Here is a 24,901-nt window from a genome sequence, read left to right as displayed (position 1 = left end):
AGCTTGTATGTGACTCATCATGTGAGGGTAGCAGCTAATTCAGGGTGTTATGGACAATCTGGATGTCTCCTGGTCGGAGCCCAGGTTGCTTCTCCAGGCAGCAGCAGCAGTGCTCAACGTGAGCCGGACTAAGGACACAGAGCTTGGGATGTCCAAGAGGACTCAGCTGGTCCTGGAGATTCTCATGGTGGTGATGTGTTTGGGTGCTGTGACAGGTACAGACTGACCTCATTTATTTATTTAAAAAAATATATATCAAGAAAACTTAAATTGTCCTGAAAGTTTTCGATGAGAATCCTACTTTTGAGCAAAAGCAGATAAATTCTATGATGTTTCTGCCTCTCAGTAATGATTTCACATAGTAATGCACTTGATTTATAAAAGTGCACTAATAGAAAAATCTTGATATCTTGCATCTTTTCAAATACATTTTAAGTGTAAGTCAGCCTGACATACTTCTAGTAGAGTTTTGATATTTACTAAGGTGTGCTCAGTAGCTGTTAATAAGAACAAATATGCCCGTCTACAATTTCCTGAACTCACTAATTAAATCACAGGATATCAGTGTGGACTTTTGGCTCTGTTGCTGGGTTCCACATAGATGTTTGTGTGTTCTAGAGTTCAGACAATCTGACCTTTTTGTCATTTTTTTTTCGATGTGTTGTTGGTTCTCGCTCTCTGTGCAGGTAATATTCTTGTCATTGTTATTGTGGCTGCAACCAAGACTTTCCACTCAGTGACATCAGTGCTCATCATGAACCTGGCCATCAGCGACCTCCTGGTGGGCATCGGAGTCATGCCTTTTGTTGCTCTGTCCATCATGAACCGTGGATGGGTGGAATGTAATGTAGGTCACCTCTGTCGAATAGTGTAAAAATGTTTTCCATTTGACCTAAAGCTGACCTGTTGTGCTGCTACATCTGTTTTCCTCAGATGCATTGAGTGTGCATGTGGTTCTGTCTCTCTCCTGTCTGATAGGACCTCTGCTTGTACGTGGGTTACACCTCCTCTGTGTACTGTACAGCCTCTGTACTGACTCTAGCTGCTATTGCCCTTGACCGCTACCACTCCATCATAGACTGTCTGCGCTACAGCTCCCGCTGCACCCTGTGGAGGATCTGTGCTGTGGTGCTGTGGATCTGGCTGCAGGCCTTGGCCACCAGCAGCCCTCCACTGTTGGGCTGGAGCTCCGTCAGCTATGTGGTTCCAATGTATAGCTGTGCAGTTAACTGGGCCAGCAGTCCCAGCTACACCGCTTTCATGGCTGCACTCTGCTACGTCATACCTGCAGTGGTCATCCTCTTCTGCTATGTGAACATTGTGAAGGTGGCCCGCAGCCATGCCAGGAGGATTCATACATTGGAGGACTCTGTCCAGCGCAGCAGGAACCTCAGCTCTGCCTTTCCTCCTGGTGATTCATCTCACCAGCACTGTGAGAGCCAACACAGCCCCTCCACACTGATCTATCACGTAAGTGGACAGTTTGTTTCTCAAGTCACGACAGAGGAGGGAAATTACATCAGCCCTGCTCTTACCCAAGCTACCACAGAGCAGAACAACACTGCATCCAGACGTTTTTTCTCCTTTCTGGCTCAGAACACCTCCCAGCCATCTCTGCAGAACTCCCAGCAGCACAACCACGGTGTGGTGCGTCTCTTCCTGGTCATCTCAGCCTTCTTCCTCTGCTGGACACCTTACATAGGCGTAGCCCTGATTCAGGCCACAGAAACTGCTATTTCAGGCCAATCCAACCTTGTCCCCCCCTCTGCTGTTACCTTTTCTTACTGGCTGGTGTTGCTGAACTCTGATATCAATCCTTTACTGTACGCTCTGCTTAGCAAGCGTTTCCAGAACGCTCTGCAGGGACTCAGGCAAAAAATAAGAGCTCGTCTGGGGAGAGTGGTGGGCAGGGCTGGGGAGGTCAGAGCGGAGGGGGATGACGGCAGGAGCAGCGATCCCTGCTCTCTGACCAACACCCATCCCAGTCCGCCCACCAGCTCAGAGAGTGTGACCAGCGACAGCTCAAAGTATTCCTCCTCCATTTTTACTGTCAGCACTGATTTCAAACATCATTCGGAGGAACATCTATGCAAAGTGTGTCATCATGAAAATACCTCCCCATCCTCTGTGTGGCAAGATGCTGCAGGTGACAGAGCAGACTACCTGCAGGTCCCCTCTCGACCACAAGAGAGCAGCAGACTTCCTTTCTCTGCTCTGACCGATGAGCGGCAGGCTACTTTTTTCTACGGCCAGATTACAGTTAGAGTGGAGCACGATATCTGTTAGTCTGATTTCTGCAGATCGTGTAGTTGGAAATTGCTCAGCTGTGGCATCAGACTAGGACTGCAAGTAACAATTATTTATATTTATATGTTTTATACATGTATTTTCGTAATGAAATCATTGATTGTTTGGTCCATAAAATGTCAAAAAAAGAGAAAAAAGAAAAAAGTACTCCCAGTTTGCATATTGATTTTGCTTGTTTTGTCTGACCAGTAGTCCAAACCTTAAATACAAATTTTATAATTGTCATAGAAGAACAGCAAAAATTCAGAAGCTGAAATCAGTAATTTATCAGCATTTAAAAAAATAAAATAAAATAAATAAATCCTCTCAGCATTTAATCAGTTATGAAAATAGTTCACCGCCTATTTAATCAGACTTTGAGATGTAAATTAGACATGTCAAACTTTCACAGCACCACAAAATTGCTTGTCACAATAATTAGTGCTGCAAACCCTGCACGGCTCCGGTACCTTATCTGACAGGTTAGGCAGGTGGAGGTACAACAAAACAAGTCTTGTTTGATATTACATAGCACAGACAATCATGAAAGAAGGTTCTGCATGTTCTGGTACAACAACATAGTTATTTTGTTGTTTGAGCATGTGCCTCTTCCTTTCCTATGGTTTAAGAATTATTTATTAATATGATTGAATCTGAAGATGAAGTGTCTTGTTTTTATCATGGTTGTCTGCCCATATAGCATCAAGAAAGACTTCCTGGATCTGGTGTTATTTGCTTGACACAATCATTTGGGATTACATAAGTGGCTCATTTCACATCAGATTGATTTGCGGCAATGATTAGGGGTTGCACAAGTGCAGTTGATCTGCAAACTATTTTCCAAAATAATGACGATGATGATGATGATATAACCAAATGATTTATCACTTGGTTACATCATCACAATTTACCAGAACTGAACCTGAGACATTCATGCCTTCTGTTGTTCAGTCCACTCTCAAAAAACATTTAATTTACTACCTCATACAGCAAAGAAGGGCTGCATATCTTCACATATTAGAAACTATAACCAGAAAAACAACAAGCATTTCCTTGAAATATGACTTAAATGCTTGACTGATGGATTGCAAATGAATTTTCCGCTGCTCGACTAATTCATTCATCGACTAAGACAAGAACGCTGAGGAAGAACAAACCTGGACAAGGAAGTGTATTGAAAAGAAATCTTTTTTTTTCTCTTTTTTTTATATAGTACATGTGATTACACTTGAAGACATCCGACAGTTGATCTAATAAACCCATCATTTATTCACACTCTAAATATTTCTTCCTCAAATGTGATAATCATATGTTGCATCTCAGTGTAAAAATCATCATTCCTTACAAAGGTTTACATTTATGTCTAGCAATAATTCCAGAGGAATACAATATTATTATTTATTGTCATAGAGAATGACAATGGGAAACAGTGCTAATGTACTCTATTGCAAAACAAAGAAAAGGCAGTGAAGTGGACTTTATCAGCTGTATCTGCTCATACAGTATGTGCATGCTCGTTCTGTAGACGTCACCCACTGTCCCCGCGAGGTTAGTCAGCAACCAAATGCAAAAAAATATAAAAAGAGTCCTGTGCGATGCATCAAGAGTTTGTTCCAAAAAAAATCAAAATGCAACTCATTCAGATGAGTACAAGAAGGATAGTATTAAAGAGTCTCTCTGCAGCAGTCTGTGGTGGCACTGTAAAAAACAGATAGCATGTATCGAGCATGTGTGGTCGAGTGATGTTCATACATTCGCAACAAGGCAGAGTTTACACCATCGCTTAACCAGGCGTGTGCCTCGGTTGCTCTCGGGTTCATCTTGGTTGTCAACTTGCCTCAGAAATGTGATAAATGAAAACAGATACAGTAAGACTTTTCTATTTCTTTTTTTCTTTTTGTGTTGCTAAAGAGAAGAGTTGGAGAAATGTGAGCCATTCTCTTGTGTCGCTTTTCCTCAAGCCACAGTAAAGACGGTTTTCTATCCGTCTGTTATTTTCACCAGAAATAAAAAAAGACATTGATCTGGATTTCCACGGATTGGTTTGTGTGCATATGAATTTTGAAATGTGGTATTAATACAAAGGGGAGGCTCAGTGTTAGCTGTGGTTTAAAGTAATTAAAGGGGTAGTTTCAGGTCTTCAATAAGCCTGTCGATCTTATTATGAACTGCTTCGAGCCCATCCAAAGTTACCTGAAGCATTAGATTATTCGAATGATAATGCATAAATACATGTGTTACCTATATAGCCTGGTTAATAAAATGTTAATATTGTTTTCTACTAATGTTTTGGTGGGGCAAGTGCTTCATGGATGGACTGCTGACACTCGCGCCTTTCGACAAATAAACCCCATGCATTGAAATCTAATGCAATAGAGACACCGGAATAGACATTTCGTGACTAAACTGTGGGCCTGAGCAATAGGCGAGCATTGACAGAGTGGGAGTTTAGCCTCAGGAACGCGCATAACCACGGGGAGCCAATCAGTGTGGTTAAAAAGAAACCTGACCTCATCTCTCAGGATGAACAGAGAGAGGCATTGTGTGAAAGCTTCTTCAGCTCAGATTGATCCTCAGACGTCCAGACAGGTCCCCTTCACACCAGATGAGCCCATCGGGTTCCGCAGCTCCGGGACATCAAAGGTGTGAAACATAGCTATGTACAGTGCACAAAAGGCAGGTTTTTTTGTCATTAAGTTTACACCTGAGGGACGCCACCATGGGCCTTCCCTTTTGTTTTCAGGCATTCAGCATTTTAGGCATTCTTCTTTGGATCTTAAAGGTGTGTAGATGTGTGTATGTTAAAGCCAGCTGGTCTACACGGTGTTAGGCCTGCCTTGAAAAACGTCTGTTCTTAGCTGTTAGTTTTTTTTTCTCATAATTGAAAAATATCAGGCAAGTTGGCAAGTCTTCCCAGGCGCAAGGATGTAATGAATCAATGGAATGACTAAGAGGTACAGCAAAAAAATTTTATGCGCAATCAGTTCTACCTGATCATTTTTGGGGTAAAAAGGATCACAATTGATATGAGTCCATGCACCACCAACTTCAGAGTGTATTGGACGGCGAATGGATGATACACAATCTGTGCCTCTTGCATCTTCTCCGCTTGGTCGAAATGTTATTGATCAAAGGACAGTCCAAAATAGCCTTTTTTGTTCTTTTTTGCTGTTGTTGTTTTTCTTTTTTTTTCTTCACCCACGGTTGCCGCGCGAAACACAAGGCAGGGAACCAGGCGGATCAAATGTGTTTCAGTGTCTCCCTTTGTGTTTGTATGGTGATATTTCATGAAGTCAATGTGCAAATGTGGACATGGAGGTCCTGCCTCTTCCTCTCCAGTTGAGCCCTGTGGTGGCGCCTGCCTCTCCGCTGCCCTCTGCAGGCTCATCGCGTTTGCGCAGCTTGGTGCTGAGCTGGATGATGCACTGATCCCAGTCCTCCGGTAACAGCAGCATGAGGAAACCCAGGCAAATGATGAACACAGCGATGAGGCGCACCGTGTTAAAGTGGATTTCGCACGTGTAGAGGTCCACCACTGCAAGTACATATTAACAGGTACATATTAATAAGAGCATATGAACTGTACTATTATTAACAGTCAAGAAATAATCAGTATGTCAAGCGGCTTGTAAGTCATAAATTATGAGGTTGTTTCCATCCAATAAAATAAAAAAATCATACACGGAGAGGGAAAATTACATTTTATCCTTTATTAAATATAGATGATAGCTTTTGGGGCATTTCAGTTTTAATCAAATATTAAATGGTGACCACATCTAAGAAGCTAGGACTGGGAGAAAAGCCAAGAGACTTACTGGCATTTACAGGAACACTTAGGACAATGCCAAGGGAAATTAATGTTGGGTATGTTATCGCAATGCCGAAGTTCACCAGGATGTTGAAAGCTGTGGGAAGAAAGGCAGAATCAGAGCAGCAGCAGACCACACGAGGACACGGTCAAACCACAAAACTTGCGCAATATCGCTTCGTGTGTCAATTTCATATACCGAAAAGCAGGGCTGCGACCCCGCAGAGGTAGGCCCAGGGGATGTCTCCAGGCGAGCCAATGTACTCCACGTGTGTAAAATACAGGATGACCGGCACAAAGCTGATGAAAACAAAGTTGGCGCTTCCAACGATGCTCAGGAAGAGTGCAGCCTCTCCAAATTTGGCACTGCCCAGGACCATCTTAAAGAGCACCTGAGGATAAACAAGAAGGAAAGTGATGAATGCACAAAATCAGCCCCCTTAAGGAGCCCCGGTATATCACAGAGGCTTCACGTGCCAAGCACCTGCCATGCTCTGGCTCAGGGCCGCTGCTGTCTGTTTATCACATTAGGAAACACAGACAGCAGGGCAGAGGCGATCAGACCCTGTCAAAATATAGATATCTGTCCTCTTGTTCGGGGTATCGCCACCTGAGGCGAGCAACCAAACATACACACTTCTGTCAGCTGAGTCTTACATTTCATAATCTCCTCCTGTCGTCTGCCACCTGGTTACATAACTAGAAGGGAGCTAGTCCAGGATTTCTTATGTAAGACAAGACAATTCATACATATGTTTAGCTATTTTTAATTTTCTTTGTTCCACTGCAAATAAAGCATCACCACGGGGGAAGAACAGACGCCTCGTAAGAACGCCCTTTATGTTGACGAAATGCAAATACCTTGTAGAGCGCTGACATCGAAGCGGAGGCCACGACCAAAGCGATGCCGATGACCGAGTGGCTGTGAAATCCATCAGCGTAAGTCATCATTACGATGCCTGCTATGGCCAAGATAGCAGCTACTATCTGTAAAGAGAGAGAGAGAGAGAGAGAAGATCAGCGAGGAGACATGCTGCTCACAGTTTGGTGATGAAGACGCCTGATCCTTTACCGCTGCGTAGGGACACAGCAGGCACACATGGTCTCCACTTGCAGAAACCACAAGCCTCACAGAACTCGGCTTGTAATGGCATAATAATTGCCTGAGTTTTATTTTATAGTCAGCAGGCAGCTCATTTGGTATTTACATTTTCTCACATGCAGGCAAACACAGGCACACTTCAGAGGAATTCTGCTGTCAGATCCACAGTGTGAGGGCTTCCAGTACAGGACAGGCAGCTTCTACAGTGTTGGCTTGATTGTCTGACATTGATTTCCGTTACACTGCCATCATGTTTACAAACCAAACCACCCCCCTTCCCTCTCGATCCAGTAGCCCCGACTTATTACTCCCGCTCCCTGCCTCTGTCACAGCTTCGGGATGGCACCAAACCATCTTTTCCTGCTCTCGGTCAGCCTTTATGCACCAAAACCAAGTTTTTCATTTACTGCAATGAAAGCAGCAGTCACATGTGTTCATACTGTAACATGCAAGGTTGTTTGACTGCGATGGAGACGTGGCGCAGTCCAGCTGAGTGGATTAGCTCTACATTAAGGAGGTGTCAGGAAGACAAATGAGCCGTGTGTTTTTGCTCGGCCAAAGCCCTTGGGCATCTTTGGTTATAATGGCTCTTTCTGCACTGCGGGCTGCCTGTCAGTCACAGCTGCACCTTTCATTTTCAAAAAAAAAGCGTCTGTTCACTTACAACGCGAGATGTTTCAGCACAATGTGGGTGTCGGAGGCAGGAAGGGTGGTGACCTCGCTTGATCTTGTGCAGTGTGTTCAGGATGCACCCGCATACTGGGAGGCCTACGCGATCACAGTTCCATTACGGCAGTATGTAAAGTTGGATTATGTTGCATTTTCAACCCATAAACCCAAGTCGCTCTTCAACCAGAAGGTTCTACAGTTTATTTTATTTTAGGCTATAAACTGAGCAGTCCGTCCTGACTCTGCCGCTGCCAATAGAACAGTCATCTCTTTATGCACACAATATCACTAAAACAACCCACATCCCTGTTTAACAAGGATGATTTAGCATCCTCCCATCTCTCTCTCTCCCTCTCTCTCCCCTCCTTCACTTTCATGACAAACTCATCCAAGATCCCCTGCATTGCTGCAGACATCCAAACACTGCAATCCCCACCACCAAGCAGAGAGAGAGAGAGAGAGAAAGAGAGGGAGAGAGAGAGAAGCAGGATTATTACAGTATTTGTCTCATACTGAGGCTTTTCATCACAAATAATGGGGTGGGGAGTAGGGGCATGCACAAGGGACAGATAGGATGGTTGTAAGTGTGTGGAAGAAAAGAGGGGGAAATCCATTGTGCCGAGTGCAGGACAGCAGCAGATATGAAAGCAGCTGATGCGTCCAGTGGGAGGAGAGAGGGAAGTTACCTCAATTCATAAAGGTAAACCCTTCTGCTTCTCTCTCCCTGTCTGCACAAAAAGTGCAGGGAAGCACAAACAAACCAGGATCCGCGTTTGAATGACAATCAGATCATTGGTGGGTAATCAGGCTGTCAGACATATAACCTGCTGTCTGCTCAGCCGTGCTCAGCTCACATGTTTGACTGTAAATCCAGTTAGAAGAACCCATCATAAATTATTTGCATTCCTTTGGAGGTTATATACACATTTTTTTTTTTGTCATCCTGAGTCAACTCCTGCACAACGGAGCTGACACATAATAATCACTCCAGGACAAACACTTGACTATTAGAGGAAATATAGTAGATTTCTTTCTCCTTAAGAAACCAGTGAGGGGCACAATAAAAGCTTAATTGCAACTGAAGGTAATTGTGTTATCTAATGTTATCCATTATAAAATCTTCACAACAAATCCCTGGATGTTTGGTAGCATGACATGTTAGTGAGTCCGTATTATCAGATAATAAACCAATTTTATCTTTATCTCCATCGACTCCGAGGTCAGGACCCCTCCACTCCACGGAGTCACAGCATAAACCCAAAGGCGCCAGGAGATGACTCACAGGACAGAAAGGAAGAAAGAATATAATTCTGCTACACAAAATTATATAATTTCCTGACTTTTCCCTAATCTTGTGAAAAACAGAATACTTTCGCCTCTTTAGGGCTCTGAACATGATCAGACTGATTCAATCTGGGACGAAAAAAAACATCACTATTTGGTAAAACTACACATAAATCAGATAAATGTGACAACTTTCCCCCCCTCCCCAATATTGGTTATGCTGTAATTGTAATTAAACTCAGCCAGAAACTGTACCAAAGGGCATGCAAACATTCAATCAAAAGATATTATCTCGTTATACAGTAGAGTCCAGAAACAAATTTCAAATTACTTTGATAATATGTGAACATACACAAGCTGATGTCACAGCACACGAAGTTAAGTGTTGCAAAAAGTTGCTAACAGGAATTTTATATATTATTGTTACTATATATGACATTATATATACAAATCATAGTCATTTCTTTGTTTGTTTAGTAATTATTATATTTCTCATTTACAGATAAAACTTACAAGGCTAGAGGGCATAAAAAAAGAAAATCATTGTTTTGCTCTCCACTTTTCTTTCTGTGGCTTGTGCTTGAGTTTATCTAACAACGCAGCAATAATGTTTGTCTTGGAAGCAGAAAAACCATGCAGATGTACTCACCCTGACCCCCATAAAGCGGTCTCTGAGTACAATCCAAGACAGCAGGAAGACGAAGGCCTTGTTACAACAGAACAGCGCTGACACGTCTGTTGTGTTGATCTTCCTGAGGGCCTGCAGGTACAGGTAGTTGGTGAGGATCCACAGCAGGCCAAAGGGCGCCACCTTGGTGAAAAACACCTTGGGCGTCAGCCCGTCATCCCCAAAAAATCGACAGCACTCCCTGCGCAGAAACATAACGCAGGGCACAGTGTTGTGATATTGCAAGTGTGGTATAATTCAAAAGCTGGTAAACATTATTGCAGCGTGGGACTTTAATCAACATGAACATAAACAGTGATAGTGGAGGCACTAATCTGTGATGAGTGACTCCAGTAATTCCCACTTCAGCAGTTACATTTAAATGATGTTGGTCCCACATCATAGCACATGTGGGACTAAATCTGCCCTACTGGAGGAATTAGTAAATCTTCACGAATACAATCAAATCATCCGCAAGGCATCGAAGTTAAATAATCAGTTGTCCCTATTAATGAAGCAAAACGATTTGATCCTCAAGTGTTTTGTATGATTTGTCTTTGTCAATTCTTGGCTATTTGTATGTACAGTAAGTAAAAATGAGGGAAATATTGAAGCAGAGTGCTCCTCTATTGTATTGGACATTGCATCAGAGGATATGTGTTCAAGATAATTGTATCGAACACATATTCTCAGCCCGGCCAAGAAGTAGGATCATTTCTGCTGCACCAACCTGGCATGATATATATTGGTGAAAAGAAAAGCTCTTTGGAAGAGGCAGAGGTTTATTAAGTGTACTGAAATAAAGTCCTTTCATCTTCCTCCCTTCTCAGCATTACTTGTCAAGACCCTGGGAGTTCAGATTCTGGGTATGAATTTCCATATGGGCGTAATGATGGAGGTACATTAGGGACACAAACAACTTCCTCCTATTTATGCACAAGTTGAAAATCTGAGGTAATGAATCAGTATAAGGAAATTCTCGTCAGCTCAGAGTTAATGGACATACTTTGGAAGCAAAACTAAATTTGGCAATGGATGATTAATAGTCAGTTGGTGACATTCTGTTTTCAAGAAGCAGTGATTCAGCTATAAGGGCAGGATTCCTGGCCAAGAATGAAGCTTAGTCATATACTCTGGATGTTTTTCAGTCTTGATCCCTGAGAAGAATAAGTCTGGACTTGATCCCTGAGAAGAATAAGTCTGGACTTGATCCCTGAGAAGAATAAGTCTGGACTTGATCCCTGAGAGGAATGAAAACGCTATTGATTGAAGCAGACAGTCCAAAAACTCTTGGCCTGAGTCGGTGTGCAATGCTCTTTGTAAGGCAAGAGAGGAACCAAACCGTGACTTTATGTTCTGTTAAGACATCACGTAACTCTGCTGAGAGTCCAAGAAGGATTTATTTTACCCATACACAACAACATGACTCCACCCTTCCCCCTCGAGTCAAAATACAAAAATCATTTTTGACTGCCACTGTTTACAGTACTCCTGAGTTATACCGTTTACCCTGAAAGCGCGGCCCTGTTAAAGTGATGAAGCAGCAAGATGGGAGGAGTGGCAGGTAGCACATTTGCCAGAGTCTTGCTGGATACTGAAGAGCAGCGCTGCTATGAATCAGCTCCAGAGAGCTGAGTCTGCACTTAAAGAACATACAGCTCAGACCCGCTCTATAAAAACAACACTAATTCAGTGACAGCCACATTAGAGTTTATCACGACTTCATTACCGACAGTGAATACGGCACCTTCAAATCCAAACGAGTAACAGCTTGTGGTTTTACTTCTGCTTTGCACTTGTGCTTGCGGGACCTGTAATCTGCATTGACGTTAGAAAGATTTCTAAGCTCTACAACTCCACTGGGGGAAATGTTACGGAAGATTTCAAACCATCTAGCAGCTCATGAAACCAACTGTTAAGCACTGCATTTCAAAATGATTCGGTATTAACAAATCGGTCTGCGGTGCTTGAACATTTTTATATGTTTCATTCATCACTGAGTTAAAAAAAACAACAGAAAACAGAAGCGAATTTATTTAGAGACATGATCAGATTGTACTGAATGACTGTATTTTGATAGTCTAACATGAGAACATTTCAAGAACCGAGACAATCCGTCCTTCGTTTCACCTTGACAGCTATATTTTTAATTATTCAAGGGACTTTGAAAAGGGTTTTTTAATAGCCAAGAACAGCCTGACCTTGTCTGACTACGAGCACAAAGTTAAAACATGAACATACGGATTTAATTTCTGAGTTAACTTTTATTTTTTTTCTGCTGCAACTACAATCTGTTGTGTAAATATGAAGTCAGCACAGCAGGAAAGGTGACGGATAGCAGATACGCAGTAACGAAGAGCATCTGCATCCTCTTCACTCGTATCTGTGAGGACAGAATCCAGCAATTACCAGTGTCAGGTCCTCACCTCTATGATTTGGCCACCGTTTCATACAAAGAGGCAGGTCAGCTATTACAGATGTCTTCTCTTAGTCTCTGTTTCTCTGCATTGTCAACCAGCAGGTGCAATTTAAATAAACACATCGGAAGCAGTGTTTGATATTCAGAGAACATCAGTCAGGAATGGGAGCCCCAGATCCTCGTGTAAATCCTCAAAAAAAAAAAAAAAAAAGAGAGGCTTACACCACAGAGGTACAATGATCAAAAATACAGAGCCAATGCTCCCGGCTTCCCTGCACAGGACACCCTCTCCCCCACCATCCCCTTTGTCTGTTTGTATTAAAGTGGCACAGCAGGTAGCAGAGATAAGACTTTTGTCTCAAGACCACGATTAATGGACTGTTTCAACTGTGATAGTAACTCCTTAGGATTACATTTTCTGCAGCAGCAAATGTGGGAACATGATATTCTAAATTAAATAAGTGGTGGGCTATTCTGGAAATAAAATCTAAGCAGGGAGTTGGTGTGCATAACTAAAAAGCAAGCAACTCGTTTTAGTAAGACTATCAGTTGGTGTATATGATGATGCTGTAAGCAGCTGGCAAAACAGATTAAATATATTTATACAGAAAGACACACTATAGAAAGAGAATGAAATTGGCACACCATTTGAAAATGTGTGACTTAAAAAAAAAAATAAATCCCCATAGGCACAATGGCGCAATGTAAAATGTCATATCTTTGATGTTCAATCTTGCTGTGCAGTTAAAAAGACTTTTTCAGCTTTTACAGCTATTTTTTCTTCTCCAAACTTGTATGAAGTTATCCTATCCTTATGGCCTCCGGTGACCCCAGAGAAAAAGGATAAAAGAAAAGACTAATTCAAGTCTGATGACCTCATATATATTACTCAGCCTTGGATTTTATCTTTTCCTTTTTCCTTTTTCCTTAGGGTCACCGGGGGTCACAAGTACAAGAAAACGCACAAGTTTGGATAAGCCAAAATTGATCTGATGACTCCCTCAGCTTGTCCTGAGACTCTTGTCTTGGGATCAGTTGTGGGTTTTGTTTGTATAAAGGAGAACCATGAAACTATTTATTAGTCGAGAGAACAACTTTCTTCAAACTGAGTCATAATGACTGCAATGCAGTGGTTAGCACTGTGGCGTCAAAGCAAAAAGGTTCTGGGTTCAAGCCTCCCTTTATGTGGGTTTTCTCCAAGTACGGCAGTTTCCGTCCACAGTTCAGAGACATGCATTGTAGGTTAAGTGGTGATTCTGAGTTGCCTGGAGGTGTGTGTGTGAGTGTGCATGGTCTAATTGTATGTGTTAGCCCTGCGATGGACTCTCCACCTGTCCGGCATGAACTTTTCCTTTAGCCGATTGTCAGTTTCAGCCTCTTGAGACCCTCCACAGGACAAAGAGGGTATAGCTAATGGGTGCATGGCATTCTGGCCTACTGTAGGTACTGCGGTTTAATTTTTTTGATTTTTTTTAAAAGTCAAAACAATCCTTTCTGATCGTAGTTGACAAATGCTGTTATTCTGAAGAATATTTTGACTTCACAACATTGTGTGTCTTTTTTGCCTTTTAGCCACAAAAATGAGAAGAAACCTACTTTTAGCATTAAAATGACCCAAAAATGTAGCCAGCTAATTGGTTACTTTCACACATGTATTAGGGAGACCAGGGTACACTGTTAAGTAGATCCCTACACAGTGAAATCCACATCACTCTACCCATAATAATGCTATTATTGATCCCTGACTCTGGAACCACCTCCCACAAGGTCTTAGACAAGCCATATCAAAACCCACTTGTTTTCTATGGCTAGTTTATCTTACTTCTCTGCTCCTACTCTTCTTCCCTGTCTCATTTTTCATCCTGTAAATCCCTCTGTAACTTTTGTTTTGACAGGTGCGGACATGAGTAAAGTTTGCTTGTACTGTCCTAAAGCAGCGTGAGAGTCTCCAAACCTGAATCTCTGCCTGGGCGTTTGCCTCTCCGGACTCTTGCACAGGTGGCCGATGTAGTATAGGGGGAAGAAGAGGCAGTTCCAGGTGGTGGCGAACCAGGTGAGGGTGAAGGGTGCGTCGAACTGTTTAAAGGTCAGCTTGGCCAGCTGGGTGGAGCCTGCCCAGGACGAGCACACGCACATCACCATAGCGACTCCCCACAAAGCTTTCCGAACTTGGACGGTTGTTACTCTGATGCAGCAGTGGAGCCTCCTTCTGTTGGAGCCGGCCTCTGCTCCTCCTGCACCAGCCGACTGTGCGTCCGTGGTGCCCACCACATTCTCTCTGGTGCGGTCTTCTCCTGTAGACAGACACAGACATATTAATTTGACACTGTGAAGGAAATTGTGAGAAAATTTTGCTCATCAAACCATCAGATTCAAGCACATTTTAGACAACAGCGTGTCTAACGTTGTTTAGAAAAAGTCACAACAGCATTGTACATGTGTATTTATTATCCTCTGCAGTAAGTCGGAGCTAAGGAATGTGTTTCTGAATGACTCCAGGTCACACGTGTCTTGGCAGCTTTTCCAGCTAAAAATAGCTGCTTTCGTAGTTTAATTGAACTTGAAGGTAATCAATCAGACATCTGAGTTAAAAATGTGGTGATCAAGTGTGACAGGCGGCAGCCAAACAGAGGACAAAAGAGGGCAGATCTGATATCCAATCCAAGACGACCTCCTCTCCACCTACAGTGGCATGTGTGTTTGCCCGAGTGCACAAAGGCAAGCGCAGCAACAACTTTTCTATTCCCCCTGTCAAAACCCGATAGCCTCCATACCTCTTCAATAACGCGGGAATTGAAGCAAAGCAGTGACCTGCCGTTTTCTGTCCCACTCACACCCACTCTGTGCTTCAAAAGTGACTCACTCGCCAAGGTCGTTTTGTTCCCTTGAGTCATTACACTTTGAGGATACATCGTCTGTTGTCACGTCTAAACAGTCCAGTTAGAGCCGTCTAATCATGTGTGAAGGGATAAAATTTAATAAGCTGAAATGCAACATTAAAGAACGTCCGCCAATTGTCCAGCTCCTCTGAGTGGACATTTATTTCGCAGATAATGATAGTTACATTATTCATACAGCAGCTTACCATTCAGCCATATTTTCTGGCTCCTTTTATCACTACGTATCATCAGCTTTGACCCAAAGAGATCCTGCAGCTACACTTTCAGCACCTAGAACAATCCTGCAAGACCACGACTTTGCAATCAGAATCACAAGAAGAAAAACACAACAACGCTGCTGCGCAGTATGCATCATGCATCTTCTGTAGCTTCCTACTTTCCAAAAAGTTGGAAAAAAAAACAAGGGATCTCCCTGATGGTATTTCCAGAGGTAATGATTTGCCGCAGGGAGCCTTTTGCCGATTCATCTGCACTGTACGCTGCTGACTAGAATACAGATCGCACTTCAAAAGATCTCAGTGAGACAAGAATAAATCTAACTTAAGGTGGAGTTATACTGCGAAAATATTACTGTGCAACATTGTCAGGACACTGAACCCTCTCATATTATGGTAGCTGTTCTGTGTTATTTTGCTGCCATATGTCTGCCACTGAAGCTGCTTTCCGTCTGTATGTTAATATGATCGGTATAATCAATGGAACCCTCATCGTCTAATATAAGCGTCTTGCTTGAAAGAGCTGTATATGGGAGCATCCATCACGTCCAATGAGGCGACTCATTCTTCCTGGAAGAGATGCGTCTGACCTTGCCAGGTGGTCTCATCATATCTCAGATTAACTTCCCTGATGACTATCGTCTCTAATGCAAATGCCCCGGCTTCCCCAGGCTCTCTAATGCATACACAAGAGATCCGCGTTCTGTTTATCTATCGCAAACAAAAAAGAAGTGATGCAATTAAGCTGAAATTATGCCGCACTGTTTGAGCATCCTGAACAATGTTCCCTGCTGCTGCAGGAGCACTTGACAGCTATGACAGCCCACAGGCAAATTTGGCTGCAATGAAAGATGATTCAAGATCATTGTCTGTTATTGCGATGAAATGATGAATCAGCAAAGACCGAAAAAAGAGGCAGCCACACATGGATGTCTATCAAAGTCTTGGGCACAAGGGTGAGAATTAAGTTTCTCTATTCTGAGATCCAAGCCTCTTTGTCTTGTTCTGAAGGTCACCTCTTGTTTATGCTGCCCAGTTTTTGTCCTTCCTGGGCCTTGGTCGCGCATCCCGTGGCTATGGCCACTTCTCAGTACTGCACCACAGTTTAATCTTCCAAATGCAGTGATGGGCCAAGCCAATCAGCCCCCAGACAGGCTCTGGAGCCTCGGCTAAGCACTTCCAGCTTTGCACACTTAGTGAAGTGTCATGACAACATTAGTGATATTGCACAGCCTACACTTACAAAAAAAGCTGTTACCATGATACTCAAATGTAATATTCCATCTGAAACACAGATGGTACAACATGTGAACGAAAGCTGCTGTGATTAAATGCTGAGACATTAATGTATATTCATTTGTTACTGATGCACAAAGGCAACACACTTCTTTTACACTTCAGACGGACGGTGACAAATGATTCTGTATCAACCTCGACCGCCAGTGATGAACGCAGCCAAACTCATCAGAGCGAGGGAGGTGGGTCAGTGTCTGAGTGGGACTGAACAGCTCCTTCACTAATGACATTTGAACCATTATTACCTTGAAAGAAACACTAATAAAGAGATCTGTAACTGCTAAATGATTAAGTGAAAGCTCTCAACCTTATCACAGTTATATATCAACTGTCAAGGTCAAGCGGTGACACCAGGAAACAGCCTGCAATGCAGTTATTAGCTTGTGGTGTCTTATTTCGAACTAATTTTATTAATCTCAGTCTTTTGCACGCTAGAACAGATTTAGATTAGGTTTACTTGTAGATTACAGCATTAGCAGCGATGCTTAATTTAACACGACATGAAAATATCTCTATTCATTCAACCCATTCTGTGTCCAAATGTGCTTAAATGAAGCCTAACAGACATCTGTGAAATCACTGGAGACAGGACGAAAGTGTTTGTAGGAGCAGCTCTTGATCCACTCTGACAGCTGTATATGGCTTCTCCTTGTTGCCTCCTCAAATGTTTGCCCTGACCGCTCTGCTGGATGGAGGCATGCTAACACCTTTGGATTTAGTATGCACAGGTAAAGGTGGTCTCCAGTGTAGAGAAAGTGTTACTAAGAGATCATGTTGTGACAGCTGAGGCATCCATTGATACAAAGGACAGTATCTGAAACCTGATGGGTCATGGTAGAAAAATGCACACATTCTGTAAACATCTGTAAATGCATCAAACTTGACTAGCGATACAGTAAATCAGTCTTTTTCTCACAGGCTCATTTGTTTATCTGAAGGATTTTAGTTCGCTGAGCTGCTCATAGATAAGATATTGAACAGACATCACACTCCCAATAGAGTCAAAGCACTACAAAGGGTGTAGAGATTTATCCTTCCATTAACTGGCCAGTTTTCCAGCTTTTCTTCCATCTCAGTCCACGCTTCCCTGCTTCCCAACCAGCCTCTTCCCCGCTTGTGCTCTCCTCCCTCCCCCTGCAGTCTCTGCAGTGCAGATCTCTCCTGCTGATAGCTGCAAATCCCAAACGTGCCAGCAGAGCCCTGCTCCACTGCCTGCTCTCACACTTCACAGAACCTGGCCGTGACAGGCCGTGAAAGCCGCGCTATGTCCCTCTGCTGCTCCCTGAATAGGCCACCGCCCACACTATTCTCTACTCTCTGCTACCCCGCGTTCCCCCCACACCGCCACCGCCACCCCGAACAAGATCCTTGCAGGCAGCAGCGCCGATAGCATCAGGCTTGTGCTGGTTTGCAAAGGTGACCGTGCAGCTGTCGGGGAAAGGGCTTCACTGGGACCTCGACTAAGTGGGAGACATGGAGGTAAGAGAGAGTTTTGTCTGTTTGGCTGTTTGGCAACACCTCCGTGGGAGCGAGAGTACACTGCAGCGCTCTGCCTCAGTGATTCAAGAGGGTAAACAGATCAATCACCCATACACACTTCAGACCAGCACCTTTCCTTGTCTTACCGTCTGCTTCGTCTGCTCGGTGAAGAATATAAATCGACGAGTGTAACTTACTCATACTGTCATAATCAAACATTACTGTGTGAAGTCCTTGTATGGCTGCGTATGGAGTTTCTATCCCATACATCACTTCCCTAAAGGGTGAGTCAAGGTTGAGAACAGAAACCTCCATTCTCAACTAGATCCGCGCACATTCAACTCGAAGTACCAACCATGTCAAATACGTTGGGTTTTTTTTTTTGTCATTTCAGTGAACTGACCCTTTAATTTCACCTTTCAAGATGAAAAACAAGCAAGCAAAAGCAAAATCATTGTTCATCTATGAACTTGTTTCTGGCTGTCACACAGCATCAATCACTGAATCAATACCTTAATAAAAATAAATCCTTCAATCTCATGATGACTTATTTGTTTTGTCATTTCTGTTACGTAAGTCAGTCTTTAAAGGAGATTAATCTGTATTTATTTGAGGGAGACAATTTCTAGGATCTTTATGAATTATAAATTGCAAATGTCGTAATACAAGAGGGAAGTAGTTTTACTATGGCAGAAAGACAGGCAGCACACAGACAGACAGCAGTCACTGTCTTTGTGATCTCAGTGTCTGACAGACAGTGGGAGTCTGTGATACTAGACTGTGACAGCTTGGCCTGACCAAACTGTCAGTCAGAGGCCTTTTAACACATCAGAGCAGGCTCATCTGACAAGCATGTCCCACTCAATAACACAGCAGAGAGACGGGCGGAAAACACACCCTGCTACATCAAAAAAAAAAAGAAAAAAAAAAAAAAACGATAGGTGGGACCACATAGGCCAAAGGGACAAAAGGCCCAGAAGGGCAGACAAAGGTGGGACAGCTGTTACTGATCCTGCTCTCCTTCATTCTCAAACGGTTTCTCCTTCAGCCTCGAAGGACGACCGAGCAACTTCCCCACCAAGTAGCGGCAAACTTGTTGTTTGTCTCTGCCTCGACCTGCCCAGCTGGTTCAACAGATGCTCATGACACAGGTCAATGCGGCGGCCCCTCCGATGCCTCATTGGTTAGTGACACGACAAAACACTGCGTGCAAGCAGGCAGAGTGTGATCGTGTGTGTCATGCAGCAGAGTAATAGCATTCATCATTCTTTTGGCCCCAGTTACAAACTGCCCAACAGCACAGCCTCTCCCCCAGCATCAAAGCATCCCTCCCTTTCTCTTGCAGTCCCTTATACCAGCGTGATGTACCTGCAGTTTAACAGACTGGCAAGAGGCCCAGCACTTTCCGCGACAGATCAATATTTAAAAGACTGGCCACAGCGTCCCTGTTGAAGTAATGGATAGGCAACCACGGCAGGTGTACACTCCGAAGTGTTTGCCCAAACAGCGGTTTTACTCCCTCCATGCACCCCAAAACCACTGATAACACAGGAGCTCTATGGGAATTACACAAACCTGAGTTTGTTTCACTATTTTTAAACACATTTTGACCATCCCACTATGTCACTGCTGTAAACTGACCCTCACAATTTGATGACCGACGTGTTTTTTTTAATAGTAACAAAAGGAAAAAAAAAAAGTATGTTTATCAAACAACTGCCAACTCGGCCATTTTCACAGATTAAATGCAACGAAGCACACATTTTTTTGCTGACACTATTTCCAGGCTGGTCACAAATACTACAACTGTAATAGAAAAATGGTCAACATACATAATAATAATTCAGCTCAGTAAGTTGTTTGCCCCAATTAGCTTTTTCCACAACAACAGTACAATTCAGTCTACTGGCTGCATTATACATTCGCAGAGGACATGCCATTTTCCTGCAGCCTGACAAAAGCTTTTGGATGAACTCCCTCAATTTAGGATTACAGCTTAGAGCTTCCTCTTTACACATTCTGGTGGAGGATTTTCAAGACGAAACACTACCACACTGTCACCGAAAGCTTTTTCTTATATAAACACAAATGTAATATTAAGCAAAAACGTCTGGCCACTAACGTTGATTAATCACCAAATTCAATGAAATCTCATTCATTACAGTGAAACTGATTGCTTTTTTCTCCACACACATACACACACACACACACACAGAGCATTTGATAAACGTGAGCAAAAAGCCTGGCCTCTTCATAAAATAAAAGCCCTGTCATTGTGTATTCATTGCACACTTATCAAGCGAGAAAAGGCCTGTTTTGCCAGCTTTTAAAATGAAGGAAGCCTCAGTTTTACTCCTCTGACAACATTCAAAGTCAACTCCAATTACGCTCAAAGGATGAAAGCAAGAACCCAACGTTTTAATCGAGCTCGGAAAGGGGAAGCTCCAAAATTAAAGTCATCACCGCTCCCGCTGCTGGTTAAGCGTATGTACACGTATGTTTGACCTCTACTTTGGCAGGTGCTGTCTTATCGCCACACTGAGGTCGCTGCTGTTCACAACAAACCTAAGATGTGCTTTTACATGCAAATAAGACACATGCAAGCGAGCACAAGATGCCAGATTCTACTGATGTCCTCTGTGGATGTGCTTGAAGTACATGTTTTTTGTGTTTAACACTTCTGATGATTCAGGTGTAAGTGGGGTTTTTTTACCCTTTAATTGAGTCATTAATGTTTAAGGGTTGTAATCTCACTAGATTTCGGCTCATATTTCAGTAAGACAAAGATGATTCTTCTACATTATGCACAAAGAGCAGGGAATATTAACCAAAATGACATCCATACAAAGCAGTTAGTTCAATACTTGGCTTTCCTGCTGTTCTTAAAACATCTTTACAGTCTGAGAGCAGAGGGACGAAAGCAAACTGCTGAGTTAGTCACAAAAGAAATGAAGGTTAATTTAAGAAACACGCAGATTTGTCATGGCACTGGGGGGCACTTTGACACAGGTCCAACACTGCTATGAACAACTTAATTATCTGTCCATTTTGACCTAAGGCTCTACTTGTGTGTGTGTGTGAACAGTTTTAATTTGCCATCATCCCACTGCTATGCAGTAACTTATGGCCGAGGTGCATGGAGCCTCTGGGAAAGGTTCAGTGTGCCCGTAATAGTAGCTGGTGAAATATAGCCGGCTTCCTGGGGGACATACGTACAGTAAATTACTCTCAAAACATGTCTGTTCTGTTTCAAAGCGTGTAATTCAATTACTGAGATTAAAGAGTCTTTTATGAACTTCTTACCCCTGCCTCTGACAACACAGGAGCAACACAGACATTCCCCAAAGACGCCATCACCAGAAATACATTTAAAGGGAAATCAATAATTATTGTCCACGGGTCGATGGCTGGCTGGATTTGTCACAGGAGCACACGGTGAGAGCGGTAAATGTTCCAGATGAAGACAGTGAATCAAACTTGAGGCTGTAAGAGACAGCAATATGTACCTGGAATGGACTCTTATGGTGTTGAAAAAAAAGTAAAATCGACCAACGCTGAAGGAACACAGAATGACTCCAGGGAGTGATAGATTGTTTTGTGACTTGCCTCCAGATGACGACTGTACCACTAAGACAAATGTCAGCCCTCGTTGGCGACTGTTTGACCTTCTCCTCAAAGCACAGAGTAGGAGCTAGCCTCAGGAAATGCTGGCGATCTTGTAGCGAGGGAACCAAATGTAGGAAAACTAGAACAATCTGACAACAAACAGCCATTTCGACTGCAGGATTTGGTTACATGAAACTGAATATGTCACAACAGCTCCGCAGTGCGTGGCCTCACAAATACGATGTGGATGTTAACTGGACACAAAAAGAAGAAAAAGAAGAAAGATCACTGAAGATCCCAAAGTGAAAAAAACAACTCTTTGACAGTTGGGTGCAGGTTGTTAGTGGGGAGAACAGAGGTTTTTGGAGCTGCTGTTACATAAGCAGCAGAGACTCTGAAAAGCTGTGTGTTGATCCGCTGTGGCCCCCTGTGATTCCATCCTCCTTCAAAGCAGCTGCTGAAACAAGGAGCCGAGCGCTCACATCATAAACTTTACAGCCTCGACTCCCCTCAGACAATCCACAATACTGTATGACTCCCAGCACAAAAACACACTTACACTCCTCACCACCACCACCACCACCACATCGTGCCACAGCACAGCTTTTAATTCTGTACATAGAAGCGTGTCAACTAACAGCCCACTGCCTCTGTTATTCTGTTTGGAGCTGACATCCACACTAATAAGCTTAAAATCTGCGATAATCCAGCAGCGGTGATTATTCCGAGGTTATCCTGGATGCCTTACAGTAACGGAATAAGCAACGCACGTTTAAACAGCTCGGGAGAGATTAATAAATTTCTGCAGTGTCCATGTAAAGCTGCACGGAACTTCCTCATTCATATTCGAGCAGCTGGTCCGCTCATAAATTATGAATAATGAAGTATTTTCAGATATTTTTCACATTATTACCCCACACTGTTGTGAAATCCCAAACAACAGCATAGAGGGAGAGTAAAGCCGCACTGACAAGTCTTAGTCAGCACGCCATTTATCTCAAGTTCTGGCTGCCAACACCGCTGCATAATGGAGTGACAAGTAAACAGCTCCACAAGTATTCATGCTATTGTCTTCATAGTTAACTTACATATTGAATATAGCCTGAAAACAGCTTTTTTTAAAAGGCTACTCTGATATTTTGGTGAATTAGCTCCACAAGAAGATCAGATGCCTTCAGGGTTCATTGAAGCTACTCTACTGCACTGCACAAAGTACAGCTGCCAGCAAACTATAACACAAAGCTGACTTCATCTGTAAGTCATCAGAACCTCCAAGGAGAGTTTCCATGTTCCAGGACGTGCAAATGTGTCACTTTGATCATTTAAAATAGATGTTTGTTATCTGAATGCCTATTAAGGTGCAAGTACTGTTCTGTTTCGCTGTGAATTCACCAAGCAGTTCTGCTTCGTTCTGTTCTTCTGCCAAACACTGAGATATTCAGCAGCGGAGGGGAAGATTAAAAAATGCATAACATCTCTTCTTTGCAGAAATGTCAGGGAACATCAGAGGAGGCATTACTGTACGGGCAGGAGGCATGGCAGGACTCGCTCAAGATGTCAGGACAGGGGGTTGTTGGGAATGATGCAGCAGCACAGCATCAAAACACACACACACACACACACACACACACACACACACACACATGGAGTCAGAGAGGTGTTGTCCCTCTTAATGATGCCAGCAGGAGATCAAAGGAACTGTCAGACCAGACATGAGGTGGGGGAGACCCATCATGAAGCCATTAAAGAGGCAGACTAGCGGGGGATCATCCACCAGGGGAGCATCACTGCTGGGGTTCATGTCCCAGCTCTCTGTGGCGTGATGCTCCGGCATCATTTTAGCTGTGATGGGTGGTGGAGGAGGGTGGAGATGGGGAATCCCTTCCCTGCTGCAATAACAACTTAAGACCCTCCCAAAGGAGCAGTAAATTTAACACAGTGATGATCAGGCCACTCTGAGTCGCTTTTTTTTCCCCTCCTTCTTCTTCTCCTCGAAAACACTCATGCATCAAGAACAGATTTGAACAGTGAGGATCAAATTCCGGATTTTTTTTTCTTTTTTTTCTTTTTTAGGATTACAACATGGCATGATGAGAGGAAATAATACATTGATAACGCATCACTTATATGCAGGGGATGACGGTGCCCGCTGTGACAGACACAAATAACGCATCATGGATGTTAAGTTGCGCGCTTGATTGATTCATTTTGCGCGCAGTGAGATTTACCAAAGTTGATCCATGTCTTCAAAAAAAAAAAAGAAGCAGAGATTCGTGAGTAGCCTTCAGAGGAACATTTGAGCTGTTCTCATGCTGCCCAACGCACAGAACCACCAGCTGCAGCTCTCGCAGTCCTAGTGTGTGTGTGTGTGTGTGTGTGTGTGTGTGTGTGGGTGACAGGCGGTCTAAACGGATAACTCTCCCTACCTTCCACTTTGGTGAGGGTGAGCACCGGACTGTTGCAGGCGGACAGCGGGGCAACCCTGGCGGAGTGTTTCTTCATGATGATGAGCTCGGATGGGCTGAGCTCCAAACCGCTTCGACTACATCCCTGAAGCTGATTTGGTGCAGACACCAGACCTCTTGACGGGACCCTTGATGTTTCTAGAGCCGCTCTCCTCCTGCTGATCTCCGTCCCCTCGCATCCATCCAACTCCCTGTTGGTGATGGTTTTTTGTCTGTCGTCTCCCCCCACCCCCTGCCTCCTCTCGCCTTCCCGCCCCAAATCTGCCGTATCCAGTGCGTCCTGGCTGCTCTCCCTCTCTCTCTCTCCCTCCCTCCCTCTCTCCCTCTCTCTCTCCTTTCACGTACACTTTTGGGCAATTGCTGCAATTCGCCAACGTCACGCGTTAATCACAACCACGTCCCACCACCCACCCATCCAACCTCCAGTCCTCGTCCTGGAGCCCCGGCTGTCCTCGCAGACCACCCCCCCCCTCCATCCATCCATCCCTGCCTCCCCCACCAGAGACCTGGAGGCGCGCAGGGAAACTCTCCGCTATAAACGGACCGTGTGGCACATATTGGAAGCAATGCAGCTGATGTGGGAGGGTGGTGTGTGTGTGTGTGTGTGTGTGTGTGGGAGGGGTGTTTAGCCCATAAACACTCCAACTGGTGCGCTTTGTGGTGAATTAAATGATAATGAAACCAATTAATCCTTTTTTTTTTTTT

The 24,901-nt window shown here is 43.6% G+C and overlaps 2 protein-coding genes across 2 annotated transcripts; one reads left to right on the top strand and one right to left on the bottom strand.

Annotated features, from left to right (window-relative positions):
* Positions 1–49: 49 nt before the first annotated feature.
* Positions 50–4,935, top strand: LOC103355086 (5-hydroxytryptamine receptor). Its single transcript, XM_008278746.1, has 5 exons — positions 50–215; positions 687–847; positions 979–1,470; positions 1,597–2,027; positions 4,809–4,935. The coding sequence occupies exons 1-5, from the start codon at positions 50–52 to the stop codon at positions 4,933–4,935; spliced, it is 1,377 nt and encodes a 458-aa protein (XP_008276968.1).
* Positions 3,457–24,233, bottom strand: slc35f3b (solute carrier family 35 member F3b). Its single transcript, XM_008278733.1, has 7 exons — positions 24,158–24,233; positions 14,190–14,529; positions 9,799–10,018; positions 6,956–7,081; positions 6,294–6,486; positions 6,102–6,191; positions 3,457–5,821 (listed from the first exon to the last, which is right to left on the bottom strand). The coding sequence occupies exons 1-7, from the start codon at positions 24,231–24,233 to the stop codon at positions 5,580–5,582; spliced, it is 1,287 nt and encodes a 428-aa protein (XP_008276955.1). The 3' UTR covers positions 3,457–5,579.
* Positions 24,234–24,901: the final 668 nt, after the last annotated feature.

This window comes from Stegastes partitus, unplaced genomic scaffold (assembly GCF_000690725.1).
Source record: "Stegastes partitus isolate 25-593 unplaced genomic scaffold, Stegastes_partitus-1.0.2 Scaffold131, whole genome shotgun sequence".
NCBI classification, from domain to species: Eukaryota; Metazoa; Chordata; class Actinopteri; family Pomacentridae; genus Stegastes; species Stegastes partitus.
This window is presented reverse-complemented; position numbering and strand designations above follow the sequence as displayed.

Bases quoted from the DNA above. Each gene is read 5' to 3' on its own strand.
- LOC103355086 (XM_008278746.1), top strand. From the start codon at position 50: ATGGACAATCTGGATGTCTCCTGGTCGGAGCCCAGGTTGCTTCTCCAG. The intron at 216-686 runs GTACAGACTGAC...CTCTCTGTGCAG, and splicing joins GTGTTTGGGTGCTGTGACAG to GTAATATTCTTGTCATTGTT. The intron at 1,471-1,596 runs GTAAGTGGACAG...TTTCTGGCTCAG, and splicing joins CCTCCACACTGATCTATCAC to AACACCTCCCAGCCATCTCT.
- slc35f3b (XM_008278733.1), bottom strand. From the start codon at position 24,233: ATGAAGAAACACTCCGCCAGGGTTGCCCCGCTGTCCGCCTGCAACAGT. The intron at 6,487-6,955 runs GTATTTGCATTT...GTTTATCCTCAG, and splicing joins CGATGTCAGCGCTCTACAAG to GTGCTCTTTAAGATGGTCCT. The intron at 6,192-6,293 runs GTATATGAAATT...TTCTTCCCACAG, and splicing joins GGTCGCAGCCCTGCTTTTCG to CTTTCAACATCCTGGTGAAC.